The sequence below is a fragment of the Amblyraja radiata genome, chromosome 1 (genome assembly GCF_010909765.2).
Source record: "Amblyraja radiata isolate CabotCenter1 chromosome 1, sAmbRad1.1.pri, whole genome shotgun sequence".
NCBI classification, from domain to species: domain Eukaryota; kingdom Metazoa; phylum Chordata; class Chondrichthyes; order Rajiformes; family Rajidae; genus Amblyraja; species Amblyraja radiata.
The window spans coordinates 101,141,265-101,168,955 of NC_045956.1; the positions used below are offsets into that span (position 1 = coordinate 101,141,265).

At 41.1% G+C, this 27,691-nt stretch overlaps 1 protein-coding gene across 2 annotated transcripts; it reads left to right on the forward strand.

The window, feature by feature from the left end:
* The first annotated feature begins 1,004 nt into the window (after positions 1–1,004).
* rhoh (ras homolog family member H) lies at positions 1,005–27,411 on the forward strand. 2 transcript variants are annotated; one of them, XM_033027424.1, is made up of 2 exons: positions 1,005–1,484; positions 25,825–27,411. In XM_033027424.1, the coding sequence occupies exon 2, from the start codon at positions 25,970–25,972 to the stop codon at positions 26,534–26,536; it is 567 nt and encodes a 188-aa protein (XP_032883315.1). In that variant the 5' UTR covers positions 1,005–1,484; positions 25,825–25,969; the 3' UTR covers positions 26,537–27,411. The 2 variants fall into 2 exon arrangements, with proteins under 2 accessions (XP_032883315.1, XP_032883323.1); XM_033027432.1 differs by lacking the exon at positions 1,005–1,484 and adding an exon at positions 24,879–24,977.
* Positions 27,412–27,691: the final 280 nt, after the last annotated feature.

Consider the following 27,691-nt stretch of genomic DNA (forward strand, 5'->3'; position numbering starts at 1 on the left):
AGGCTCAGAATATGGAATAGGCCATAAATCATATTGGGTCCTTTCTGCCATACTTATTCATTTTAATTGGGCAGGTTGTAAACATGGGTGCAAATGCATTAAATTATTCTTGTGAGTGTGGAGGCATATATTGAGGTTGGAGACAGAGCTGGAAATCATAGTGAACTAGTCTGGTGTAAATGCGTTGATGTTGTTGTCTGCCATTATAGCTGCAACTATCCAAATGAATGGTAAATATGGTTGTGTCCTCATGCATTTAGCCTTCACGATTTTATTCGACCACCCTCCAATGATGCACTCTGGGATCTTCTTCTTGCGTATGGCGTGCACAGCCTAACCTTGTAAGACAACTTGTTCTGTTTGATCTTCTGTTTGTGTACGCCATGCTGATTGCATTCGTTGAAACAGGGTGGACCACGTGAAGGTTGTAATCTCCCACCCCCACTCTGGCTTTATAATGCAACTTTTACAACCCCGTTGGAGATGGCAACGAGGATTGGAGGGATCAGGATGTGAAACATTCAACCGGAAATACCTATCATTTAGCATCACATTAGGGGTGGTCGAGCTGCTTGTGGTCAGTGGTGATCCCCAAGATACTGATCGTGACGATTATGTTATTGTAGGTCAAGAGGAAACGGTTGTGGTTGCTGGACACTGATGGAGTATGAATGATATCATTTAGCAAGTGCATTCCACAATGTTTCGGGTCAAAACTAATTTCTGACTAAGATTTTGACCTGAAATGTTAAAGTTGTTTCTCTATCCACATATGCCACCTGAACGTTTCCAGCATGTTCTGTTTTTGTAATGCATGTCTGTCCGCAGTTACCTTTATAGCGGTGTGTGATCAGGCCCGTTGAGCACTTCCCGCATTTTCATTGAAGATGTTTTCCATTGTTAGCTTTCTGGCTGGCTCCCAATTGAATGATGATGAAGAAGTGTTGAGATTTTCGAGTTCCTTCTTTTCAAACCTCATGCAGGCACGTTGGCGAGGAACGACGGAACACTTCGGTGTCAGCATTTGCCACAAGGCGAGCGAGGCGCTACGAATTGACACCCAACTTCCAGCTGTGTTGTCCTTTAACTTTGCTACGAAGAACAAACCGCAAAAGGTTATGTATGCGAAGCCTCTGTCTGCAGCTCTGCTGTTTGCAACACAGGATGTGCTGCCGAGCTAGAGTGGAGGAGTCTTGCAGATGTGAGTCTCTGTCTGGTTCCTACCCCGTGACACAGCCCTGACTGACTCCAGTTGCCCCTCGGACGCCGCGGACGTGTTGGCTGCTGAGATGCGAGGTGGCCTGTGAGAGCGAGCACTCGGACTATTGTAGATGTTGTCCAGCGTGAAGGGTGGACCAACTTCCTATCTGAGCGAGAAGTTGCAAACTGAGGGTAGTTTCGCCGGCTGGAGAGGATTCAGGTGCCTTGATTTGTCGGATGCGAGTGGGGGCTGTTCGGAGCCTTGGAGGAGAGCGGAGGCCGGGGTAAGTCGGCGGCAAGCGAGACACACAGAGAGAGAGAGTGAATTTTTAGCGGGAACCGGCACCCACGTTGACGAGACACGCGCATTGAATATGAGTGGCTAAAAGTAATTTACTTCACTGAATTATTGGATTAAAAAAAAGGTCCTAGTGGAACCTGCAGATTTTCCCATGGTTGTAGGGGTGCGATTGCTGCACGATGTGTCGTCGTGCCAGCGGGAAGTTTGGTTGGGAAGTATCTGCCGCTCTTTTACCTCGTTTTGTCTAAGTCTAACATCGGGAGGCAGCCGGTTAGGTTTCGGAGGGGACCGAGCGTCTCCTGCCTCCAGGGGCAAGTGGTCATCATCTTCCGTTGAAGAAGGTAGCGCCTCCCATCAAGTTGGAGGGAAGACGATGCCCAGGGCACTTTTAACACTTCCAAAATTTTAAAGGCTCTTAAAAATAGCGGAGTCAGGGGATATGGGGAGAAGGCAGGAATGGGGTACTGATTGGGGATGATCAGCCATGATCACATTGAATGGCGGTGCTGGCTCGAAGGGCCGAATGGTCTACTCCTGCACCTATTGTCTATAATGTCAGATAGAGCCAATTTGTGTTCAAAAACTGACCAAAGCAAGTTCTGCAAAAATGATCGCCAGGTAAGATGAATGTGGCCACAACCTACTGCACAGATGAGATAATTCGCAATAGTAACATAAAAACACCAATGCGCAGCCATATTGTATATCATTTTCATGGTTTCTATAATATACAGTAAGCTTGTAGTTTCCATTAACATCTCTTCACAATTGTGAAGAGACCTGTGAATATTGGGTAAAGCTTTCCAATGGTACTAGAAATACTGTGGCAAAATAGTCCAATTTAGTCAGAAAAATATCTGTTCATTAATCCCAACACCTAAATATTCATACTCTTTGCCGCCCATGTAGCATGTGCACCACTGATAAAATGTTGTAAATGCTGATCCAGGCTACTCCAACAATCACTCAAAAACACCAAGAAGGTGAAAGGAACACCACCACCTTCCTCTCTGTCACATATTATTCTGACCTGGAAAGATAGTGCTGGTCCTTCACCATTCCTGGGTGTAGATTCTGCAACTCCTTACCCAACAGCATTGTAAGTGCACATTCAGAAGGTCTTAAGCATTTAAAAATATTACAAGCCACCACCTTCTGATGGGCAATTAGGAATGGGCAATGAATGCTGATCTTGCCAGCAATGTTAAATAAATAGGTGCCAATCTCGTTTGTGGAAATAAAGCAGGATCTTTGCCTTGTTTATCTTATTTGGACTTTTATGTACTAATGTGAGTTTAATGCCTGAGCACTCTTATGCATACGGGCGTGGCAACATAGGTTTGGTGCTGGTCGGCTTTGACGCACATCGATAAACCTCACTTTAGTAAAAGTATGTAAACTAATATCTTGTAAGCATAGCTTGTGTGGTAATGAACAATATAAATTGATCTACCTTACCTTTTGAAACATTCCCAGAGATTATATTCAATAATTTATCAAGAATATTGAAAACGTAAATTGAATTTAAGACCTCGTGAGACCAAAAGGAAGATTACATAAAGAAATTAAGAGCAGAAAAGAGCTTTAAAATATTTATATTTTGTGGAATTGTTATTTTGTCGAATGATTTAAATTAATTTTGTCTTGCTTGCTTCACTTAAAGATCATACCTTGGAGAATGAATTGGGTGTTGCAAGGACATTTGAAATGTTTGTCTCATTTGTCGTTAACTTGACTGTAATGGAGGAGGTTTGTTGCGTATAATATTCCATGGTCACTACAGATGCAAAGACGTGGGTGGTTTGCAATATTCTGTTGTCTTACATTAATGCATTTTCCATGCAGCAAGAAGAAAAAAATGGGTTAACATGTATAAAATGGGATTGATATTTTGGTTTACACAAAGGATAAGAAATTTTGTTGTGGGTGCATTGATACGACAGGAAATTCATTTTTTTGGTAGTAACTGATGGAGGAGACATCCGTTCGAAAAGCTATCTTGTTAGAGGCCTCCAGCTGTGTTTAAAAAATATGTCTATGCAAACTTAGTTCTAGTGTAGTATGTTTCTTCAGCGTAGAGCTATTATTTTTGCCTGAAGCAAATTGAATGGCTTCAGATCTGGGCTTGCAAAAATTGCTTTCTATTGATTGTATATCATGTCATATGACAGTATAATTTGGTCTAATGTGAGATTGAACATGTAAAAAATTCTGAGTTACTTCATGCAGAGAATGATTTGAAGAGCTTCACTGCCCTCAACTGCATTTCCAGTTAATGGAACTATTTACGCTATCATTAAAGTAAATGTTTGTGGATCATGACTATTACATGCCCATTATTTAAATCTTAAAATTAATTGGAGTAGAAATATATTGTAGTATCAGCTACCTTTTTGGTGAATGATTTGAATGAATCTGAATACAGAGTATCTGTATTTAGTGTAAAGGAGGCCAATCTGTATTGGTCGGCTTAGGTAAGTTGGGCCGAAGGGCCTGTTTCCACTCTGTGTGACTCTATATATGGAAAGGAGTATTAATGCCACATCATGCATTTCATGCTGCTGATCAGTGATTCACTTGTGTCCCACTGTCACATCTTATTATTTAGCACAATATAATTAATCATACTATCTGAATTATAGTAATCTCCGATGTAAAGAAAATCAATTTTCATTATGCACTCAGATCTTGTTTTGTCCCATCAGCTGTGATGGACAAAGATCTTGGGTTTATAAGTACGCAATCAGAAATTCTACAGCAAAATCTCACACCACAATTACGGACTACACAATTACACAATTTTATTTACGGACTATGCTAATTTTATACACCAGCATGATTTATATACCATTAGATGCACAGAGTCTCTTGCCCAGATTAGGTGAATCGAGGACCAGAGGAAATTGGTTTAAGGTGAAAGGGAAAAGATTTAATAGGAATCTGAGGGGTAACATTTTCAAACAAAAGGTGGTTGGTGTATGAAACAAGCTGCCTGAGGAGGTAGTTGATGCTGGGACTATCCAAACGTTTAAGAGACAGACAGGTACATGGATAGGACAGGTTTGGAGGGATATGGACCAAACGCAGGCAGGTGGGACGAGTGAATCTGGGATATGTTGGCCGGTGTGGACTTTGGGCCGAAGGGACTGTTTCCATGCTGTATTACCCTATGACTATAATGACTCCTGAAAAGCAATTAAGATTAATTAGAAAAGATATTGACATATTGCTTTATTATTTGATCATTTTAATTTACCACCTGAAGTCGCGATGTAAATGAAATTCTGTAACTCAATCTGCACTCTCGTTGTCACTCTACTCAACAGTTCTAATGGTCTTTGGGCTACTCTCGGGGAATTTAGGTTCTTGCTAAACTCTACTGCATGTTGTCAAACCTGTACCTAAATACTCGTTTGCTTTTTATTGAACCAGAGTAATATAGCATGGAACCAGGCTATTTGATCCACCAAGACCACACTGACGATCAAGCACCTCTTGTACATTAATCCTATTTTATTCTCCCCACATTCCCATCAACACTCCTAGATTCTACCAAGAAACATTTACAGTGGCCACTTAACTTCCAAACCAACATATCTTTGGGATGAGGGAGGAAACTGGCGGAAACCCACAGGGAGAATGAGCTAATTCTACAGAGACAGTGCTGCAGGTCAGGATCAAACTCAGATCACCGGAGCTGTGAACCACCTCTACAGCAGCCAATAGCCATCAATAGACCAAGGTTCTTATCCATGGAAGTTGACATAGAACATAGAACAGTATAGCACAGGAATGGGCCAACCAGATTTGCACGTAGTCATCCAAATGTGGGCTGACTGAAGCCCGATACAGGTGCAACATGACTTTGTGACCCTAATACACAATTCCCGAACCAATGAAGCCAAATGTACTATAAGCCGCCTTTATAGCCCTGTCCCACGGTACGAGTTCATTCCAAGAGCTCTCCCGAGTTTAAAAAAAATCAAACTCGTGGTAAGCACGGAGAATGAACATAGCGGGTACGTCGGAGCTCGGGGACGTTTCTTAGCGGTTTGTCACGCCAACGGCAGGTACTCGGGAAGACTCGCTAACGGCAGGTAAATACGGGAAGACTCGTGAAGATTTTTCAACATGTTGAAAAATGTCCACGAGAGCTCCAAGTACCGACGAGTGGCCATTACCGTAAATCTCCGAGTTCAAATTAGGGCAAACTCGGAAGAGCTCTTGGAATGAACTCGTACCGTGGGACAGGGCTTTTACCATTTTATCTACTTCTGTTATCACTTTCAAGGAGCTGTGGACTTGGACCCGAATACTGTCCCTTTATATTCAGCCTCCCAAAGTGCAGCACCTCACACTTGCTTGGATTAAACTCCATCTGCCAATTTTCCACCCATTTCTGTAGCTGAGCTACATCATGCTGTAGAAACAAAGAACTACAGATGCTAGTTTACACAAAAGTACGCAAGTGGTGCAGTAACTCATGCTCGGTGTGACCTTTCCCTGTGCAAAGGCATGGTGACTGTCCCTAAATTGCCATCTAGGCGACAAGGGTATTGAGCCAAAATCACATATTCATGTTCTCAAGAGATGCTGCCTGACCCGCTGAGTTGTTCCAGCACTATGTGTCCTTCAATATCGCGTTTACCACAATCTGCTTGTATTTCTATTGAGTAGATGATCCATTCTTCGCTTCAATCTGAATATGTATTGTGTGGCACAATCACACATTAAATGTCTCACTCTACCTAATAAGTTATTCACCCTGCTATGTTGTTAATGCTTTTTATATCTGTATATCACAAACAACAGAGGTCCCAGCACAGATCCCTGCAGAACTCCAGTGATCACAGGCCTCCCGTTAGAGTAACGCCCGTCCACCATAACCCCCTCTCTCCTATGTGTGAGCCAGTTCTGAATCCAACCAGCCAAGTCACAATTAATCCCGTGCATCTTGACCTTCTGGATCAGCCTACCATGGGGGAACTTTAGCAAGGGCCTTAATAAAGTCCATGTAGGCACCATTCACTGCCTTACCCTCATCAGTAATCTCAAAACATTTGATCAACATGGGCGACACGGTGGTGTAGCGGTAGAGCTACTGCCTTACAGCGCCAGAGACCGGAGTTCGATCCTGACTATGGGAGCTTGTCTGTACGGAGTTAGTATCTTCTCCTCGTGACCTGCATGGGTTTTCTCCAAGATCTTTGCTTTCCTCCCACACTCTAAAGAGGTAGATGTTTGTAGGTTAATTAGCTTGGTATAAATGTAAGAAGTGTTCCTAGTGTGTGTAGAATAGTATGAATGTGCGGGGATCGCTGGTCGGTACTGATTCGGTGGGCCGAAGGGCCCGTTTTGGCATTGTATCTCTAAAATAAATTCAATTAAAAGTTGGTAAGGTGTGACCTTACCGTATGCAAAGCCACAGTGACTGTCCCCAATTAGCCCATTCTCATTGCAGTTCACGTACTTGGAAATTCACCTCAGATTGTAATTTCAATGGAAGAAGATCTTATGTTTCTATCGGCTGATATGTTCATTTAGCTCAGTATTAATGCTGAATTGTGCCGTGGCATTGTTTAAATCCAGACCTGATATAACAATTTGGAAACACAAGGAAATGCAGATGATGGAATCTTGAACAGCAACTCTACCAGCTGTGCCCATGTGCTCCCGTTGTAGGTTGGTACGAGATAACCACTATGAACCAATACTCTACAGCCTGTCTAAAGCTTTATAGTGTTGTAACATAGAAACAAGGAACTGCACAGGCTGGTTAATACACAAAAAGGACACAGAGTGCTGGAGTAACTCAGCAGGGCAGGCAGCATCTCTGGAGAACATGGATAGGTGACGTTTTGGTTAGAGACCCTTCTTCAGACTGATTGTGCGGTGGGGGTGGTGGGGGGGGGGGGGGGAGAGGGGAGAGAGAGAAGAAAGCTGGAAACGGGGCGATGCAGGTCAAAAAACATGGCAGGTAATAGGTCGACAGGCGAGGGGGATTATTTGACGGGCAGATAGTTGAAGCAAAGGCCAGAGATACAAACAATAGGTGTGCGACAGGTTTGAAGAGTTGCAGATTATGAAGCCAGGGGGAGGAAAGTAGCAAGGGGTGGGATGGAGGGGAGAAATAGATGGGGCTCAGGGGAGGGATGGGTGGGGGGAAGTGAAGAGGGGGTCTGGGAGAGAAAGGTGCAAGGAGAGTTAGTGAGAGATTATCAAAATTTTGAGATTCAAGCTACCAAGTGGATAAACCTTGGCAGTGCGAGTACAAGTGTTCAGCGAAATGTAAACTGCAATATTTGACATACTACATTTATCAATTGATCCACAATCTGTAATGGTTCCATTGAGTATATAATCCATTCTTTGCTTTAGTCAGAATATGTATTACTGGGCAGTATCACACGTTAAATCGCACACTCCACCAAATAAATTACACGATCAGTTAAGGGGTTTATGTTTTCCTAAAAATTTTCATAATCCTTGTTTACCGAGTCTTATTATTTTGAACAAATTTTAAGATTGTGCTTTTGATGTTCACATATCATCACATCTTAAAAACATTTCCTCCAGATGCTCCAGTTTCCTCCCTCTTCCACAGGATGAGATCGTAATTGGCACCTATAAATTTCCCTGGTGTAGGCAGGTGTTCAGCGAATAGGTGAGGATTGAAGGGCATGTTAAAAAGAGTAGGTAATAGGAAATAATTAGTATAGGACAGATGGGGTTGCTAAGAAGTGACATGGACACAACACCGAATGTGTAGGATAATGTTAATGTGCAGGGAACGCACTCAGTGGGCCGACGGGCCTGTTTCATCTAAACTAAACTAAACCTCTACTAGGGACATTTATCGCAGCCAATTACCCTACCAATGATCTGAAAATATAAAAAGTACAAAAATAATGAGTTAATCCTCCTATCCAAACAACTGGTTGACACATATACTTGTTCAATTTTCTATCTGTTCGTAAAATCATGAAACATAGCAGAGGAGTGGACATTTCACCCTTTGATCTGCGCTGCCATTCAATAAGATCGCAGATATGCTTTATCTCCAAACCATAGTTCTGTTCTCTCTCCATACCACTTACAACATTTAGTTTCCTGATATCTATCTCCCCTTAAAATATATTCAATAACAGGCGGCACAATGGCGCAACGATAGCTTTGATGACTTACAGCACCAGAGACCTGGGTTCGATCCTGACTACAGTGCTGTCAGTATGGAGTTTCTACGTTCTCCCTATGACCGTGTGGGTTTTCTCCGGGTGTCCGGTTTTATCGTACACTCTGAAGACGTACAGGTTTGTAGGTAAATTGGCTTCAGTAAAATTGTAAATTGTCGCTATAGAGTGTACGAGGTGAAGACTGGTCATACAGTACTGGCTGTAGAGTATTGGTTCAGAGTGTGCAGGGTGATTGTTGGTTGGCGCGGATTTTTTGGGCCTGTTTCCGCGTTGTATCTCAAGTTTACAGTAAACTTGGCATCCACTGCGATCTGCGTTGGGGAATTCCACAGGTTTGCCAACCCCTAAGTTAAGAAATTTCTCTTCATCTCAGTCCTAATGTCTTTCACATATAGTGAGACTGCGACTCTTGTTTAAAGTGTGCGAAACATCCTCCCTGCATCCAGCCAGTCGAGTCTTGGCAGAATTTTACTCATTTCAATGAGAATCCTATTCATTCATCAGAACTCCAGTGAATGCAGGCCTAGTTGACCCAATTCTCATCACATGATGATCCTGTCACTCCAGAATTAGTCTTGTGACGTTGCACTCGCCCGATGTTAGCTATATTCTTGGGTGTGCTGTCTGTGTGTTTGCACATTCTTGCTGTGACTGTGGGTTTCCACTGGGTGAACATAGCAAAAGGACAGGTACTTCAGCCCGCAATGTCTGTCCTGAACATGATGCCAAAATATACTAACCTCATCTGCTGCACATGATCTATATTCTTCCATTCCTTGCATATCCTTATGCCTGTCTAAAAACTCTTCACCTATACTATCGTATCAGCCTCCATCACCACTCCTGGCAGCAGTAACAGATACTCACCATCCTCGGTGACTAAAAACCATCAAAATCTTGTCTACACATCTCCTTTAAACATTCCTCGCATCTTAAAGCCCTCTAGTGTTTGATATTTCCATCTTGAGAAAAAATATTCTGACTGTTTACCTTATCTGTGCCTCATAATTTTATATAGTTTAGTACATAATTTTAGACAGGCCCTGGTGAGACCGCATCTGGAGTATTGTGTGCAAATTTGGTCTCCTCATTTGAGGAAGGACATTATTGCTATTGAGGGAGTTCACCAGGTTAATTCCTGGGATGGCTGGACTGCCGAATGATGAAAGAATGGGTCGACTGGGTTTGTATTCGCTGGAATTTATAAGGTTGAGAGGGGATCTTATAGAAACATATAAAATTCTTAGCGGATTGGACAGGGTAGATGCAGGAAAAATGTTCCCGATGTTGGGGGAGTCCAGAACCAGGGATCAGAGTTTAAGAATAAGGGGTATGCCATTTAGGACTGAGATGAGGAAAAACCTTTTCACCCAGAGAGTTGTGAATCTGTGGAATTCTCTGCCACAGAAGGGAGTGGAGGCCAATTCACTGGATGTTGGACTTAGCTCTTAGGGTTAAAGGAATCAAGGGATATGGGGAAAAAAGTTGGAATGGGTTACTGATTTTGGATGATCAGCCATGATCATATTGAATGGCGGTGCTGGCTCAAAGGATCGAATGGTTTTGCAACATACGAGGAATTTGTTTTGCCATAGAGTCATACCAATAAAAAGCAACAAAACACACAAAACACATTTTAACATAAACATCCACCACAACGATTCCCCCGCATTCCTCACTGTGATAGAAGGCGAAAAGAAAGTTCAATCACTTCCCTTTTTTCTCCCGCCGTCGGTGGCCTCGAGCCTTCTGTGGACGGGACGATCTTGGCTCCCATAGCCGGTGGTCGGGCCCTCCGCGTCGGAGTGATCAAGTTCCTGCAACGGGGGATCTCAGCTCCCCGCGCCGGGCGATCGAACCCCGGGTGCTGTGGTAGGTTGTCACCAGGATGATGTAGGTTGTCGCCGGTTTTTTGGCAATCTGCTACGACCATGACAGTCGCCGGTGGTTGCCTAAAAAATCAGCAAATGGGATGGGCTCATCACACAACCTCCTTGTCCATGGGTTAGGCAGCATCTGTGGAGCGAAATGAACAATCAACGTTTCATGTCAAAACTCTGCCTCAGGACTGGCGAAGTTGATCAATTGGTGAATTCTGCACAAGTGTAGGAGGCACAAGTGTAGTTGTTGATGTAGCAGAGAAAGATTGGAGTGCAGTGGCAGAGTAAAATAGGAACAAAGAATGCTCCATATAACCAACAAAGAGGCTGGCACAACTGAGCCCATGCCAGTGCCCACAGCTATGCCTTTTATTTGTTGAAAATGGGAATAGACGAATGAAAGGTTGTTGAGTGTGAAGATATGTTCGGTCAGGTGGAGCAGAATGTTAGTAGAGGTGAACTGGTTGTATCTACTAGAGAAAAATGGAGAGCCCTAAATGGCCTGTCCCACGGGCGACATTTTTGGCGACAGCTTGAAAAGAGGTTGTCGCAGCGTGGTCGGGGCGTGACGCGGAGTGACGCATGTAGCGGCGCGCGTTGTCTCCCTGTCGCCCATGGATTTTGGAATGTTCAAAATCTTCAGGCGACATCTGGGTGTCTCATCATGTCGTGCGCCCTGTCACGTGCTGACGTATGGTGTCCTGCAGGTGACGGCCGGTGACGCGGCTATATAAAGCGCCGACTTTCAAAACTTTTTAGATTATTTGGCTGATGATAGCCAGGGGCAAAGTGCCCATAAAGAATGAAAAGTACAAAAGTACATAAATGTACAAAGTACATTATTAAAAACATCTGAAATGAAGTTATTTCTAATGTGGTGAAAACATAAAGATCTTTTTGTCTTGTTGAAGTTCATTGGAGTTGATGTTAATTGTAATGTTATTGTCAGATCTGACTTGTTGAATAAAATCTGTGCTTAAGAATGATGTTCTTTGATTTGAAATATGCCGTTAAATATATAAGTTACTTTTGTTGAAGTTAAATCTTTCTTGTTAAACAAATTGTTGTTTTTCAATATGATGTTATTTTTAAGCTGATGTTAAATAAACAATTTATTTATTAAAACGTTATTGTTCCTTTTAGATCCTTAGATATATTGTAGATAAGTTTATTTCCAATGGGATTATTATACTTCAGTGTAACCGTCTTGTGTTGTGAAGGCGGGTGACGCGGAGTGTCGTACAACTTGACGGTTTTTAGGGCGTCTACAGGCGTCAGTCACTGACGTTCGCAGTTGTCGAAAAAAATCGCAAAGTGGGACAGGCCCTCAAGGCCATCTTGATGAGGAGACACAAAAGATTGCAGATGTGGGAATATGTGGCAAAAAAAAGAAGTGCTGGTAGAACCCAGTGGGTCAGGCAATATCTATGGAGGAAAACGAACAGTTGACGTTTCAGATCAAGACTCCCTGCTCAGTTCGGATAAACACTAATGGGCCTGTCCCACTTAGGTGACTTTTTAGGCAACTGCAGGAGACTATGCGTCGCCACATGGTCGCCACATGTTGGCGGGTGGTTGCCGGGGAGTCGCCTTCATGGTCGTGAGGAGTTCCCGCATTCCGGGAACGAGTCGCGGCCTCGTTATGGTCGCCGCAAATTTTTCAACATGCTGAAAAATTAGCGGCGACCAGAATGAAGCTGTCATGTAGAGTAACGAGAATTCTCGAGCCGTAGGTGCAGTGGTGGTGTGTTGCCAGGAGGTCGAAGGTTGTCGTAGGTTCTCTCGGGCTGGTGAAGGAAGCGATGTGTGTTCCATTCTGACAGTCGCCGTTCCAGTCGCCTGAAAAATCCCCCATAACTCTGATTCTCGCCCCACTTATGCTGCTTGACTGGTTGAGTGTTTCCAGCATTTTATGTCTTGAATCAGATTTCCAATGATTTTATTATTTACTGGGCGGCAAGGTGGCGCAGTAGTAGAGTTGCTGCCTTACAGCGCTTGCAGCACCGGAGACTTGGGGTCGATCCCGACTACGGGTGCTGTCTATACGGAGTTTGTACGTTCTCCCCGTGACCTGCATGGGTTTTCTTCAAGATCTTCGGTTTCCTCCCACGCTCCAAAGACATACAGGTTTGTAGGTAAATTAGCTTGGTATAAGTGTAAATTGTCCCTAATGTGTGTAGGGTAGTGTTAATGTGCGGGGATCGCTAGCTGATGCGGACTTGCTGGGCTGAGGTGCCTGTTTCTGCGCTGTATCTCTAAACTAAATAAAACTGTTGACTGCAATGCTTTTATCCAAAACCTACCTTGTTGAATGTAGCTTCCTTTTAATAAGTGCATGCTGACCATGATTCTCAAACCAAAATAACCTAAATATTTTACACAACCTCAGGTTAGTAGTTGTCACTTTAAGTCATCTCAAAACAAGCATCTCATTTGGAATTGATTTTAATTCGTACAGAAATATAATGGCTGTAGATGGTGATTGTAGAAGGAGACACAAGAGACTGCAGATGCAGGAATCTTGAGCAAAATACAAACTGCTAGAGGAACTCAGCCGGACAGGCAGCATCTGGGGAGAGAATGGACAGGTGACGTTTCAGGTCGGGACTCTCCCTCAGACTGATTGAAGCGGGGGGGGGGGGGGGGGGGGGGAAACGCTGCTTGATCTGCTGAGTCTTTCCAGGATTTTCTGTTTGTTTTCGGATTTCCCTACTCCAATTCCCTCCCCCTACTCCAATTCCCTCCCCCTACTCCAATCAGTCTGAAGAAGGGTCCTGACCTGAACCGTCACCTGCCCATTCTGTCCGCAGGTGCTGCCTGTCCCGCTGACTCACTTTGTGATTATAGAATGATTGATGCAACTCCGTGAGCTGGACAAGAATTGTGTAAAGATTTCACACTACTGATTAGGATGCTGCATCATCCTTTTTCCACTTTAAACCCCTGTCTCACGGTGCGAGTTGACCCACGAGGTACCCTGAGTTTAAAACAAATTTAACTCGTGGTAATCACGTACAATTAACGTAGCGGGAACGTCGGAACGCGTGGACCCAACTTAGCGACTCGTGGCGCTAACGGCAGGTACCCATGAAACTTGATAACTCTTGAAAAAATTCAAACATGTTTAAAGTTTTCCACGAGTAAAATGTACTGCTGAAGTTAAAAGTTGAAACATTTAAACTTGTTGTAAGAACTTGGTGGCCCTTGAGTTAAACTTAGTGACTCTTGAGTCTACCGTAACTCGTGGGCACCATGAACTCGGCAGCTGGACAGAGAAAAAAAAGTTTAAATCAGATTAAATCGCCATTCTGTAACTTGCAGTTGATGCAGACAGCAATGTGGGGAGGAATTTGCAGTGAGCGTGTTGTGCTGGAATTAGTTGGTCCAGGCCCTTGTCTCACCTTTCCTTCCCCCACCACCCCATGATCATAATAAGCCTTCGCGATTTGGAACTTCCTGAGGTCCTTGCTGAAGACGGAGGGGATTGTCAGCAGAAACTGGGACAAATCAGCACAAAGCAAGACCTGGTCACAGTTGTGACTGAAAACCTACAGAAGCACATCTGGAATCACACAGAAATAGCCCTGGGACGATGCCTGAGCACAGCTGAAATTGTACTGGAGCACAGCTGGAAGCTCTCTGGACGTCTTCTTAGACCATACTCAGACATATCAGGAATCATGTGCAGGAAGGAACTGCAGACGCTGGTTCAAACCGAAGATAGATACCAAAAGCTGGGGTAACTCAGCGGGTCAGACAGCATCCCTGGAGAAAAGGAATAGGTGATGTTTCGGGTCGAGACCCTTCTTCAGACTGTGAGTCAGGGGAAAGGGAGACGAGAGATAATTTTCCCCTGACCCTCAGACATCAGGAATCACATTGGATTAGACCTGGACCATCTCCGCTGCATTGTGGTACAGCAGTTAATGCTGCTGCCTCGTGGTCTCAGGTTCGATCCTGAGCTCAGCTGCTGTCCGTGTGGAGATAGTGACCAAGAGGCTTTGCATCAACTCATTGAGAGGACTGCTGACATTTTGATCCAGCGTTGAAGTCGGTTCTTCCAGCAGATGTAATGTAATCGGATAAAACTGGCTATGTTGTGTTTGGGAGCAAGTTGTAGGATGATGGCTAATTGGAAGCAGAAACCCCCCCTGAGAAGGACATAAACACTCCAAGCAGGACCCTAATCCCTGCGGTTAGAAGCGTCTGCTTTTTGAATTCCCACAAATAGCACAAGGTTTAGGTCAACATTTTAAAACCATTTTAAACAACATAGGTTACAATACAGTAAAGGATTATGTTTAACCCAATCACTGGGTGCTAGTGTTGTACCATTAGGAAAAGATTGTTAAAACGTGTTGCGCCTCTGGTCAGTACAAATATCTCAGATGTAAAGCAGCATTTATTTGAAAATTAGACATATTTATATAGATTATTCCTGAAATATTTGAGGTTTATTTATTTGTAGACTATTTCTGCTCGGGAAGATACACCAGTAAGATGGCTCTGGCTAAAATCAACACTTCACACATTAATAATAAGAGTCAAAAGCAAGTTAAAGCAGATGCTGAAAATCAGAAAAAGATAGAGAAAAGAGTAGAAAATGCTTCACAACTCAGGCTGCACAGGTCAGTGGAGAGAGAGAAAGAGTACTCTTTCCCTTCTGCCTTCATTGCACAAATGTCCCTGCATGACATAGAGGGCTGCTGCATACAGCACTCGAATAAAAAACATCACCATCCTGGACTCCAATTGCCTGCTTGCAGCCATGTTTCCAAATGAGCCAATTTAAACAAGGGATGCTTTTTATAGTGCAGAAAAAACAGCATGACATCATTTTTACCATGTGATGATTTTTCAACACGTCGGTAGACGTTTTTGGCTCAAGAGTAACTCGGGAGAGGAACTTGGTAACTCTGGAGACAAACTTGGAACATGACAAGTAAACGGCAAACTTAGTCATACCCGTGGGAACTCGGTTAAACTCTTGATCATACACTTGGAATCTCGTACACAACCACGAGTCTTTCACTCGGGTACCTCGTGGGTCAGCTCGCACCGTGAGACAGGGCTTTTATTCACTGGGTTCAAGCATGATCTTGGAAAGTGTACCTGATACAGTGCGATTTAAAATAAATAGCACCGCTAATTGAGAACATTGAACAGTGTGAACAAACCATTTTGATGTTTATTTACATTGATATTGATTTACTATTTGTGAGGAAAAAAATAATTTCTTTTTTTTTTCATTCCTAAATCCAAATCTTTCTTTTGCTACAAAGAAGCAGAAATAATATGATTCCCTTCTCCTTCCCAGCACCACATGTGATTCCCAACAGTATTCATGTTTACATTTATTTTACAATGGGTTGCAGCATTTTCTCAAAATTAATTGGCTCTGATATCGTAACTAGATTTCAGTTAAGCTTTTTTCTATGGTTCTCAGAATGAATTACATAATGATAATGATATGTTGAGCCATGATCACTGCATTTTACTCCACTATACCGACGTCACTGTTATGCATCAGTTATCCATCAGTTTACTAGCTTCCAGGAATTATGTTAAATTCCGTTACCAGGAATGATGAAGCCAAGAGACAAAGACACTCACGTTGTGTAAGAATGGAAATATATAATTTATCATACTGCATCAATTCAGACTTATTTTTTCACATCTTTATTTTTTATCATGTATCAAGGTAGTTAAAAAAAAAAGTACATCTGTGCTTACAATTGAAAAGCATAATTGAAAAAAAGAATGAAAAAGCATTAAAACAAACAATGCAGATAACGGAAGGCCAGACAGCATCCGCGGACAGTTAACTTGTCAGGACCAGGACCTATCATCAGAAAACAAGGATCCCAGTCCTGAAACGTTAACTGTTTTTCCTTTCACAGATACTGCTGACCTGTTCCTTCCAGAATTCTCTGTTTTGGATTTCCAGCTTGTAGTTTTTGATTTTCCAATAAAAATACATTGATAAAATGATGCTACGATCCATTTAATATTACCTAGTCAGTGAAAATTAACTTTTGGCCTGATATTGCTGACATGGGATATCTGTGATCAGAAAATTGAAAATATCCTTTTTGCTTTTAACATTATTTAAAATCATTTAGTTCAAGTCATGAACGCTAGAATAATATAAGATTATTTCCGAGTTAACCACAATCAACATTTGTGAGATGATTCCCACAATGACACTTCTTGATACATTTGAACAAAGTATACTCAAAAACAAAAACAAAGTGCTGGAGGAACTCCAACATCTGTGGAGGGAATGGACAGATGATGTTTCGGGTTAGGACCCTTCTTCAGCCTGATGAAAAATACGGTTTAATCCGCCTCCACCTAAACCTCCAGCAGTGAAGAACAGAATTTAAATGCTGTAGATGCTGTTTCTGAAACATGTTCAGGGAGGCGGATTAAACCGTAGTCATTAGTCTGAAATCAGTTCAATGGGTCACACACGCTCCTTCACCGTGATGTGACCAGAGTTGTATCGACCACTGTCACTGTCTCTGCAATCCCTGTCCGCCTGAACAGTCAGAAAGCCGTTCACACTCGCACTGGATGTCTTCATGGAGCCATCTCCCCGCAAAACACCAAGATCACTGCTCCCACGGCATTCCTTCCGAGCAACCTCACATTCCCCACTGTGATGGAAGGCAAAAAAATAACTTATTTGCCTTCTATGACATGGCTTTCTCGACATTCATTATACCACCAAATTTGTATCATCGGCATATTTAGAAATTTTGGCCTGCGTACCCAAGTTCAACTCATTTGGATGCATTAGGAAAATCCTAGTACTATCCTGTGGGAAACATTATTGCTCGCTTCCCTTTGGTCTAAACATGAGTATCTCACTACTGGTATCCTGTTACTGAGCTAATTTTCTACCCATGCACCCGTGGTATATGCCTGGTCAGCATTCTCCGCCTCAAATACACTGGGCAGAATGGGATAGAAGTAGCCTGTTGAGATACGCTTTGACAAAGAAGCCAAAATCATTGTCCCCAATGTTTATGCAGGTTTAGCAGACCAATCTTATCATGGCAAAATGAATCCTTACTTAAAATAGTTTGCTACGACACGGCCTCCAATTCCTGATGACCAACATGACTTAAATAAGACAGACCTCTGCCAATGATGCACCACCTGGGGGATCCCGTTTCACCAGACTATGTGAATCATAAAATGTCATTCTGTTGTAACCACTGGGACTATTATCGTTAGTCACTGCAGGTTTTTTAATATGGGCTGTTCCCCCACTGTGGGGGATCTTCCTTTTGGCATTTATTTAATTGATTGCGATCTTTTTAGAGGGTGAAAGGAGAGAGCTGTCACCCACTCTCCTGCAACATCTCTCTCCACCATGGCAGTCCATGTGCACTGCGGATGTGTGACTGCTATGGGAGTGTGCTTTCAAGAGCTGTGCTGCAAACTGCGTTTAATTGCGTGACATCCTTTGGGGACTCATGCAAGCTGGTTATAGTAACTGCTTGGTATAAACACCCCAATGCTGTTTCACTGACTAGATTTAGTTTAATTTAATGCATTTTCGCTGTGTGAGCTACGGAGCCTGATTCAATACATTTCCATGAACAAAAAATATATGCAATCCATTTTGAAGATGATAACTTTTGTTGTTCTTTTCTCTAGTTCAGAAGAGCTGAGTTCAAATGATGAATAGTTTAGTTTAGTTTTAGTTTATTGTCATGTGTACCGAGGTAAAGTGAAAGCTTTTGTTGTGTGCTAACCAGTCAGTGGAAAGACAATACATGATTACAATTAAGCCATTCGCAGTGTACAGATACATGATAAGGAAATAACGTTGAGTTCCTGGTAAAGCCAGTAAAGTTCGATCAAAGATACCCCGAGGGTCCCCGATGAGGTAGATACTAGTTCCGGACTGCTCTCTAGTTGTGATAGGATAGTTCAGTTGCCTGATAACATTGCTTTTTTATTTTATTTTATTTTTTTAATTAGAAGCATTTTACATACATCTTAATCATGATATACAACATAATACATTTTGTGTACAACTTCTCTTTTTTTTTAAAAACTTTAACCTGTAATAGAAAAAGAGAAAAGAGAAAGAAGAGAAGATTGAGGATAGTAGTGAAGTGTAGTCCGCAGTAGTTGCCGTTAAATGAATGATGATGGTTAAGTACCTGATAACATTGCTATCCTAGAAAATATCAAATCATTCAACTGTCAATGAGGATCAAACCTCGTCATTTTCTCTTTGCTAACCTGCATGTTGTTCTTGCCCACTAAACCGTTAAGGATGCCAAATAATGTTTTGCACAAAGTCCACAAATTCCATTCACAGCCTTAGCTCCTTTGAGGTCAGCTTTGCACTACATATCCACTTCACCAACAAACTACCTGCTTTGTCTATCTGCAACTTTGATTCATTTTGGTTGCAGATAACTGAAAAGCATAACTACATTAGCCCTTTCTTGGCTGGCCATTTTACCTCTCCAAACTTGGGGTCATCCAAATCACTCCTGCCCAGATGGGATCCTAAGTCCAAGTACGATATTGGTATTGGTTTATTATTGTCACATGTACTGAGATTCAGTGAAATGGTATTTCCTGAAATATAACAGTGACAAATTTGCAGCAAGGCAAATTCCTTGTATGTACACATACTTGGTTAATAAAATGTATTTAATTCAATCCAATACATTGTTTTTCATGCTATTCATTAAATTGTTTCATACATGAATATAATCAAACTATTCAGAAATACAATGGATCATGTAAAGAGAAAAATAAACAGTGAAGAAAAGTGTGATGCATATAGAGAAAATGCAGATACATAAAGGTGCCATGGCCGCAACGAGGTCGTTTTGGAGGTTGGGACTACACCCTTAGCTTAGGAGACGACCATTCAATCGTCTGATAACAGTGGAGAAGAAGTTGTTCCTGAATAAGATGCCGCATGCTTTCAAGCTTCAAGCTCAAGTTTCTTCTGCTCACTGGGAAAGAAGGAATATAATTAATACTTGATTATGTTATTTCCCAAGCCATGAAGAAATTTAGATAATTACATGCACAACTATTTGTAGTTTCTTGTGATCTTGGGCAGAGCAATGGCCAAACCAAGATGTGATGAATCCCAATATATTCCTTTCAATTTGTTCCTTTAAACTTCATGCTGGGAAGGAAAATTAAATAAATACAAAATACAAAAGTAACAATTTTTGCCCATTTTAATTTCTCTCTCTCATTTCTTGACACACACAGACAATATGGCTTTTTTTCCCCAGCATGGTAGGTTCATTTTGCTGTCTGGCAAGTTTTCCTAAGTGTTTATCATATGATTTATCATCAAAATGGCTGAAATGAATCCAGCAAGTTTAAGTGCAAGTTGTAAAGCCAAACAATCATTATTATTTGGATAAAAGGAACAGGTGACGTTTCGGGTCAAAGCCCTTCTTCAGACTAGGGGTCAGACTGCAGTGATATTGCCCGACCCACTGAATTACTCCAACATTTTGTGTCTGTCTTCAGTTTAAACCACCATCTGCAGTTCCTTCCTACTCAACCACTATTATTTGTTGAGAGTTATATCATTAAATAATTTAACCTATATTTGATATGTATATTGATATTTGATATAAAGTCTATGTCTCCATTCAAAGTGAAGGCTGGAGGATGAGATTACATCTTCAGTTCCTTGTGGCTCCAACCCTAGCTGCTGGCTACTTAAGAGATTTGCTTTAGAACTGACAAGGCAGTCTCTTACATGCCCCCTCCCCTCCCCCCCCCCCCCCCCACCGCCACAAACCAGCAGCTGCAGTACATGTTACGGTTGACACAAAAACATCCTGAGGGATCATCACTAGTAACATGACAGTCAATCCAATCCAATCCAACTTTATTTGTTAAGCACTTTAAAACAACCAATGTTGACCAAAGTGCTGTACAGAAGAATAAACAAGACATCATAAACAGACAACATAACAGAACATAACATAACAGCTCACATAAGGCGCAAAAATTACATATGAAATACAACAATAAATTAAAAGACATAAAGCATGAGTAAAAATAATAGCCACGCAATAAAAGCAATCAAAATAAGAAATTAAATCAAGTAAATAAAGTCGACATCTTACTGGGTATCAAAGGCCACAGAGAAGAGATGGGTTTTAAGAAGTGATTTAAAAACAGACAGAGAAGAGGCCTGTTTAATGTGGAGAGGCAGATCGTTCCATAATTTGGGTGCCGACACAGCAAAGGCACGGTCCCCTCTGAGTTTCCGCTTAGTTTTAGGCCCACTCAGGAGCAGCTGATTATCTGACCTGAGAGAGCGGGCGGGTGTATAAGGGTGTAGAAGCTCAGATAGGTAGGGCGGGGCAAGACCATTCAGGGATTTAAAAGCAAATAAAATAATTTTAAAATGGATCCTAAACTGAATAGGCAACCAGTGGAGTGAGGCTAAAATGTGCGAAATGTGCTCATGTTTACGTGTGCCAGTTAAAAGACGTACAGCTGCATTCTGTACCATCTGGAGACGGACAATGGGACAAAGGGCTTCACGTTATGGAAAATCGTGCTGAGGACAATTCGCTATAAGAACACAACCCCTTCATAACACGGTGGACATATGAAAAAGTTGTTGCTGCAGAAAAATATTTCAAAAAGGTTAACTGTCTTGAAAGAAAATCTAAAAGACGTGAATTGGACTAACACATACATGTCACCAATGTCTCGTGCTTCGCTTAAGGTGAATCAATTGGAGCCGTGGTGATTGCTGTCAAGTGGATAAACACTAAGTTGCACCGATTATTTCTTCAAAAAGGAGAGAGCATTATAAAGGTGGCTCCGTTCTTGTATCACCGGATATCACCTGTTTCCTGTTAATATTTGTATCAGTAACGGCAGCTGCAGATTAGGCACGCCGCTCTGCTCAGCCTTTCATTATAATTGGAGAGCACAATCATATGTAGCCATGGTCTGTGTGCAGATTGTGTGTTTGTCATGTACAACAGGCCTGCCAAAGCAGCAGTTGTTTTAGCTATTTCTCCTTGAGCAGGAATGACTGCCTTTCTCCCTAGTTTCCTGGCTGCAAAATACAGAATATCATTTGCATGGCTGAAAATTTGAATTTATTTCTATTCTGAAAACTCACACTGACTTTTGATTCTCTCTCATGAACAGCAGTCTGATGCGCAGTGCAAACCACAACTTCGCAGAAAATGTAACCACTTTCAACAAACCTGAGCATGGATTTGAATAACATTTTTTCTTTTTTCTCAAAGACATCCATTTGGATATCTTTCCAACCATCGCATATTCTGAAGGCAGGAAAATTATATTGTTATATCCACGTTTCTTGCTGTGGCTGCCTCTGCTTTTGTGAATCAGTCAGTTCAGAAGACTGCTATTACAAATTCTAGCAGCTCTCTGGGGCTAGCATAGTATAGCCACTTTTGTGAGGTTACTTCCTTTGGGGTGTTGTGGGGTGAACATCCTGTTTCTATTTGGTCAGGGTTGCCTTTACTAAAAGGATCTTGAGCACACCCGCATTGAACGATGGTGGCCTGGGTGTGTTTTACTATCCATGCCTGACAGGCACTTCCCCTTTACTTGCTCTGTGGCTCAAGCAGATGAAGTCAGTAACACCTTGTGAGCATCAATTCACAATGGGTCCTGTGCTTCATTCAGGCTGCCATATCCAGTTCCCATATCCCATGCTTATTTTAGTTTAGTTTATTGTCACGTGTACCGAGATGCAGAGAAAAGCTACTATCTAATCAGCAGAAAGACAATACATAATTACAATCGAGCCATTTACATTGTATAGATACATGATAAGGGAATAACGTTTAGTGCAAGGTAAAGCCCGCAAAGCCCGATCAAGGATTGTCCGAGGGTCACCAAAGAGGTCGATAGTAATTCAGCACTACTTTCTGCTTAGAGCTGTCAATGACTGTTGCACTTCTCTAAAATGGCAGGAGCCTTGCTTTATTCTTTTGAAAAGATGGTTACCCTACCCTGGCGGCTGTGCCGGAGAAGGACTCCTGTTTGTGCTGACTGAGTCACCAATACTGCAGCCCAAATTACATGTTATTTTCCAAAGCAAGAAACATAGCTGATGTGCATTGCAGTACAGTAGTGCCATTTCTATATTATTCTTCCCATTGAAGAAACTAAAATTTTATATGCATTACAAAAAAAAAGGATATAGCAATGTTGTCATAACTGTGACATCAAAATAATTTGAGAAGGGTTTACAAAGATATCTTTGTAAACCCTTCTCAAATTCTTTTGATGTCACAGTTATGACAACATTGTTATATCCCTTTTTCCCCCATAATGCATATAATGGGATAATGCACTAACACATACACATGGATCATAGTTGCAGCTAATGAATTGAATTATTATCTTTTGTGTAGGATGAAGCACTTGTTTCTATCGGAGTCCCATAAAGTGTTTATCCAACATCTGCTCTGAATGACAGTGAGACAGAGTTTGTCTTGCTGAACATTATGTTTTGAGTTCTCCTCTAGCTGTGCCCTGGCTTGTGCTGATCTGTTCCAAGCGCAAATTTCTAAAGCACCTGGACTTCATTTAGGCTGTGTTATGCAGGTTGAAAAAATGTCTTCATCCGAAGACTAAGGAAATTTGGCATGTGTCAGTTGACTCTTGCAAATTCCAATGCTGCACCATAAAATCATTCTTTGGGATGCAACGCAACCCAAGACCAGGAGAAATTTGCATAGTGTGGTATCTACACTTCATGCTGTATTGGGAAACTGCCAATATAATCAAGAACCACGAACCCTCATCATTCCATCTCTCTCACTGGATTGAGATTATTGTCCTCTGTCCTTAAATCCACATGCCGCCAGATTCGCAGACACCCTCTTTGCTGCTGTTATTAGACACTTGAATGGACCTATTACAACTATGTTTGCAAGTCTGATTCCCTATTTTATATTATTGCAGCCCTAGCAATCTTCCTTTTATCTGTATTTGCTGTGTAGCATATTTCTTGCAGTTTGATTGTATTCATGAATGGATGTTTTACCTGGATAGCATGAAAATTAGTTTTTCACCATATCTCGACGCAACCATTAAACAATAATGATATTGCATTTGTGTTTTGTATATTTTTGCCAGATACTTGTATCACTTTTCTCGTTGTTAATATATTTCATACACTTTTAATCATTCCTCTGCTGCCTTTTTTCTAGATTAACCCAGCAAAGTAAACGGCTATCCACGGGGGAAAATGCAACCACACATTAAATTTCAGTAGACTTGCAAGATTTTTAGATTTTCTTCTTTTATTATAACTTACACTTGAAAGATTTATTAGGGGGAGTTGTGTGTAAATTGTATCTAATTCAATTTTCAAGACTTTAGTGTAACTTCCAACAGCTATTTACCTTAATTTAAGGATTCTTGATAAGCGAACACTGAGTAAATCAGATGAAGGGTTGTTAAATGTAAAAGGTTAATGTTACAGTACGGTGTTAGAAAATACTTTGAACCTGTTTCTCATTTAGCTTAGATAGGAGAGGTTCCTATGTCTGTTGCCAAATTTGTGTGTTATGGTGTGCAGAAATAATTATACCATCTTGGTAGCAGCAGCCAGATAAAATTAATTACTAATCACCTGTATTTTTCACGGAATGCCATGGAATGCGCAGCTTATTGGGTTGCTTCTAATCAACAGTAAATCTTTCAGTTAGACAGACAGGCGGCTTTCAGCCTGAAGAAGGGTTCCGATCCAAAACGTCACCTATTCCTTTTCTCCAGAACAGCTGCCTGACTTGCTGAGTTACTCCAACACTCTGTGTCTATCTTCAGCAAATATTTAATCTCTAACACATGACCTGAACGTCAGGGTATCTGAGGAAGGGCAGAGACCTAAGTTGTCCACCTTACCTTGTGTGGGACCCCTTGTTTTTCCTTCTTCCAGATGTCCCTGACAGCGATTATCTTAGATAAATAATCGCAATGTTCTTCTTTATACTTATTTAAAAAGAAATAGGTCTGAACCATGTCCAGTGGAATAGGACTTCACCCAAGATTTCATTTCTCTTGCTAAGTTTTCAGAAATCAACAGAAGTTCCTATCATGATGCATCTTTCTGTGAAAAGTAAACATTTCAAAATGGAGCAATATAACCAGTCTACAGAAGTAACCGTGGAAGCCTGTTCCCACAGACTCTGTTGCGTCAATAGAATATTCTGGGTTGTCTGTTGCTAAGGTTACCAGGAAGGAAGAGCAGTATATATATATAGAAGGGACAAGCAGGATAATTAAATTGTGAAAACTTCAGTACGTTGTCAGAGGAGCATGCTATATGTACAGTAGCTCTATTCGCGAAGCTTGTAGTGAAGATTCATGTGGAGTAGTTTATTTGAGGTAAAGCTGAAGATACATAATTTATGCATGTTAAAGAATCAAATATTTTCCTAAATTTTAGATTGCTGTAAATCTTCTTGAATGGGAAGCTTTCTCCTATGGCAAATTACATTTTAAGCTGTCCTCTTTATACAGAGGTTTCACATTAAAGTTTTCACTGTATTTGAATTTAATACGTCACCATCTTCACTTTGTATTAAAATATCTATTTCTCTGTCACTTCACTATTTTTTTCAAATGGAGTGTGAAAACTCTCTTTCTCCTTTCCCCTGCACATGCAGATGTTTAATACTAAAATTTTGGAACAGTCATCTATCTGCTACTTCTACAGTAGAAAAGATGCAAATCAATGGTGGTTATAATTATAACTATTATAATTAGGTTCTAAGTTATAAAATGTATAATATACAAGTATAAGGTGCAACAGCCCTTTAAAAAAGAAATGGTGTCAGGATCTGGTAAGGGGGGATGAAAAATACAAAGTTGGTATATCCCTTTTGCGCGGTTTTCATAATAGAGCTTTTGCTTCTTTTTCTTTCTTTCTTTTCTATGGTCTATATCTTAACTTTTTTCCCTAACTTTTTGTCTAATGGGTTTTTCTTTTTGATCACTCTTTTACACTAACACGACTCTCTCTCACTTTCTTTACTTTCTTTATTTCTATCTTTCCTAAAAGCTTAAAAAAATGAAGGGGTACAATAAATGTAATAAGATATATGTGGCTTGTACTACTGTAATTTACTGTACTTCTAATAAATACAAATATAAAAAAAATAATAAAATGAAATATAAAATGTATAATAATTTATCAGAATGTTTTATCACTATCTTCTTTCTTATTCCACAGGTGAAGGAAAGTTTGATCATTCCATTTGAATACCATCATTAGCTGCGGATTTGGAGATATTTGAAGAGTCGATACTAATTTTGCTGTGAAAGATTGTGAAGACTTGTGCAACTCTGCACATGACCTGTTGTGCATTGAAGACATAATGAGCTCCATAAAATGCGTTCTTGTTGGCGATGTAAAGGTGGGAAAAACATCATTGCTGGTGAGGTTTACCTCAGAGACTTATCCAGACATGTACAAGCCCACGGTTTATGATAACACTGGAGTAGATGTGTTTATGGATGGTACTCAGATCAGCCTGGGACTCTGGGACACCTCAGGAAATGATTCGTTTCAAGGAATTCGCCCTCTTTCTTACCAGCAGGCTGACGTGGTGTTAATTTGCTATTCTGTGGCAAACCCTATGTCATACTTGAACGTTCGGACTAAATGGTTGCCGGAAGTCAGAAACTTTTTGCCCAAGATTCCGATTTTGGTGGTTGCCACGCAAATAGATCAACGAGACGTGGGTAATTTTCGCACCATCCCAGCTGTTGATGGGAAGAGACTGGCAAAAGAGATTAGAGCACAACATTACCTGGAGTGTTCTGCAATTACGAATAGAGGGGTGCAAGAAGTGTTTGAATGCGGAGTGAGGACTGCCGTTAGATACCTAAAAAAACAAAGCAGGAAGAAGTTCATCGACCTCAATAACTGTGTGATAGCTTGATGTCTACTGTTTGACTGGTTCAATAATTTAAATCATTTCACTGTTCAATCTTCCAACAATTGCTAAAGAAGGTATCATCTAAATACATTTAAGATGACTACGTTAGTCATGGCATCTGGACCTTGTATACCTCGTGCTGTTGGATCCTTATCAGTGTGCCTCTGGTTCATTTCTATTGGAGTAACGGAGTCCACTAGCAACGCTAACAAAAACATATCTGAGAGGAACTAAATTCAGGTTTGACGGACAATTTTGTGTTTAATCACTATGGAAAGACGGCTGCCAATCTTGTTTTGTGCTATAAACTGCACTGAGATGTAAATGCACACCGCATCATCCATTAAGGTTGAAAGGAAGCACTGATAAGTTGCATGCCAGCAGTCAAATTTCTGGACCATTGATCCAAGGGTTTGATCTCAAATTTCACCACGCCACGTGGGGAATTTAAAGTCAAGTTACAAAGTAAAACTCTGGAAATAGTGAATGACGGTGACAGTAAAACTACTGTATTGTCATTAAAAACTCATCTGGTTCACTAATGCCTATCAGGGATAGGAATCTGCCATCCAGATCCATCAACGTGGTGGCTTTGATTCAAGGACGATAAGGGATGGACAATACATGTCAGAACTGTCAGTGATATTCGCAACATGTGAAGTTACCTACAAAAATAATTTACATAAAACTATACTCTGTATTTACTATACTTGTTAACAGCTCATTTTTATTGACTGTAATATTTAATATGTAAGTTTATAATTATTTTCATCTAATGTCGCTGATCTTTAAAAAAACATACACTTACTGGTTTAACATACATTTCTGTAATATTCTATCAGTTTACAGAACAAGCATGAATAAACTAATTGATTTTAGCAAACGGATTGTTCCACTGTTTTCATATTAGAAAGTTGGATTTTGTGACAGATGATACTAAGCAATGCAAACTAAGAAGGATAAAATTTGAATTCCACGGTTGTATTGAGTGAGTTGATTTCCTTTAGGAGCTGTTCCATTAGATCTGGTAAAATTAGACTGGTATTGGCTCTGGATCAGTTAAATGTTTCAGAAAGAACTACAGATGCTGGAAAAATCGAAGGTAGACAAAAATGCTGGAGAAACTCAGCGGGTGAGGCAGCATCTATGGAGCGAAGG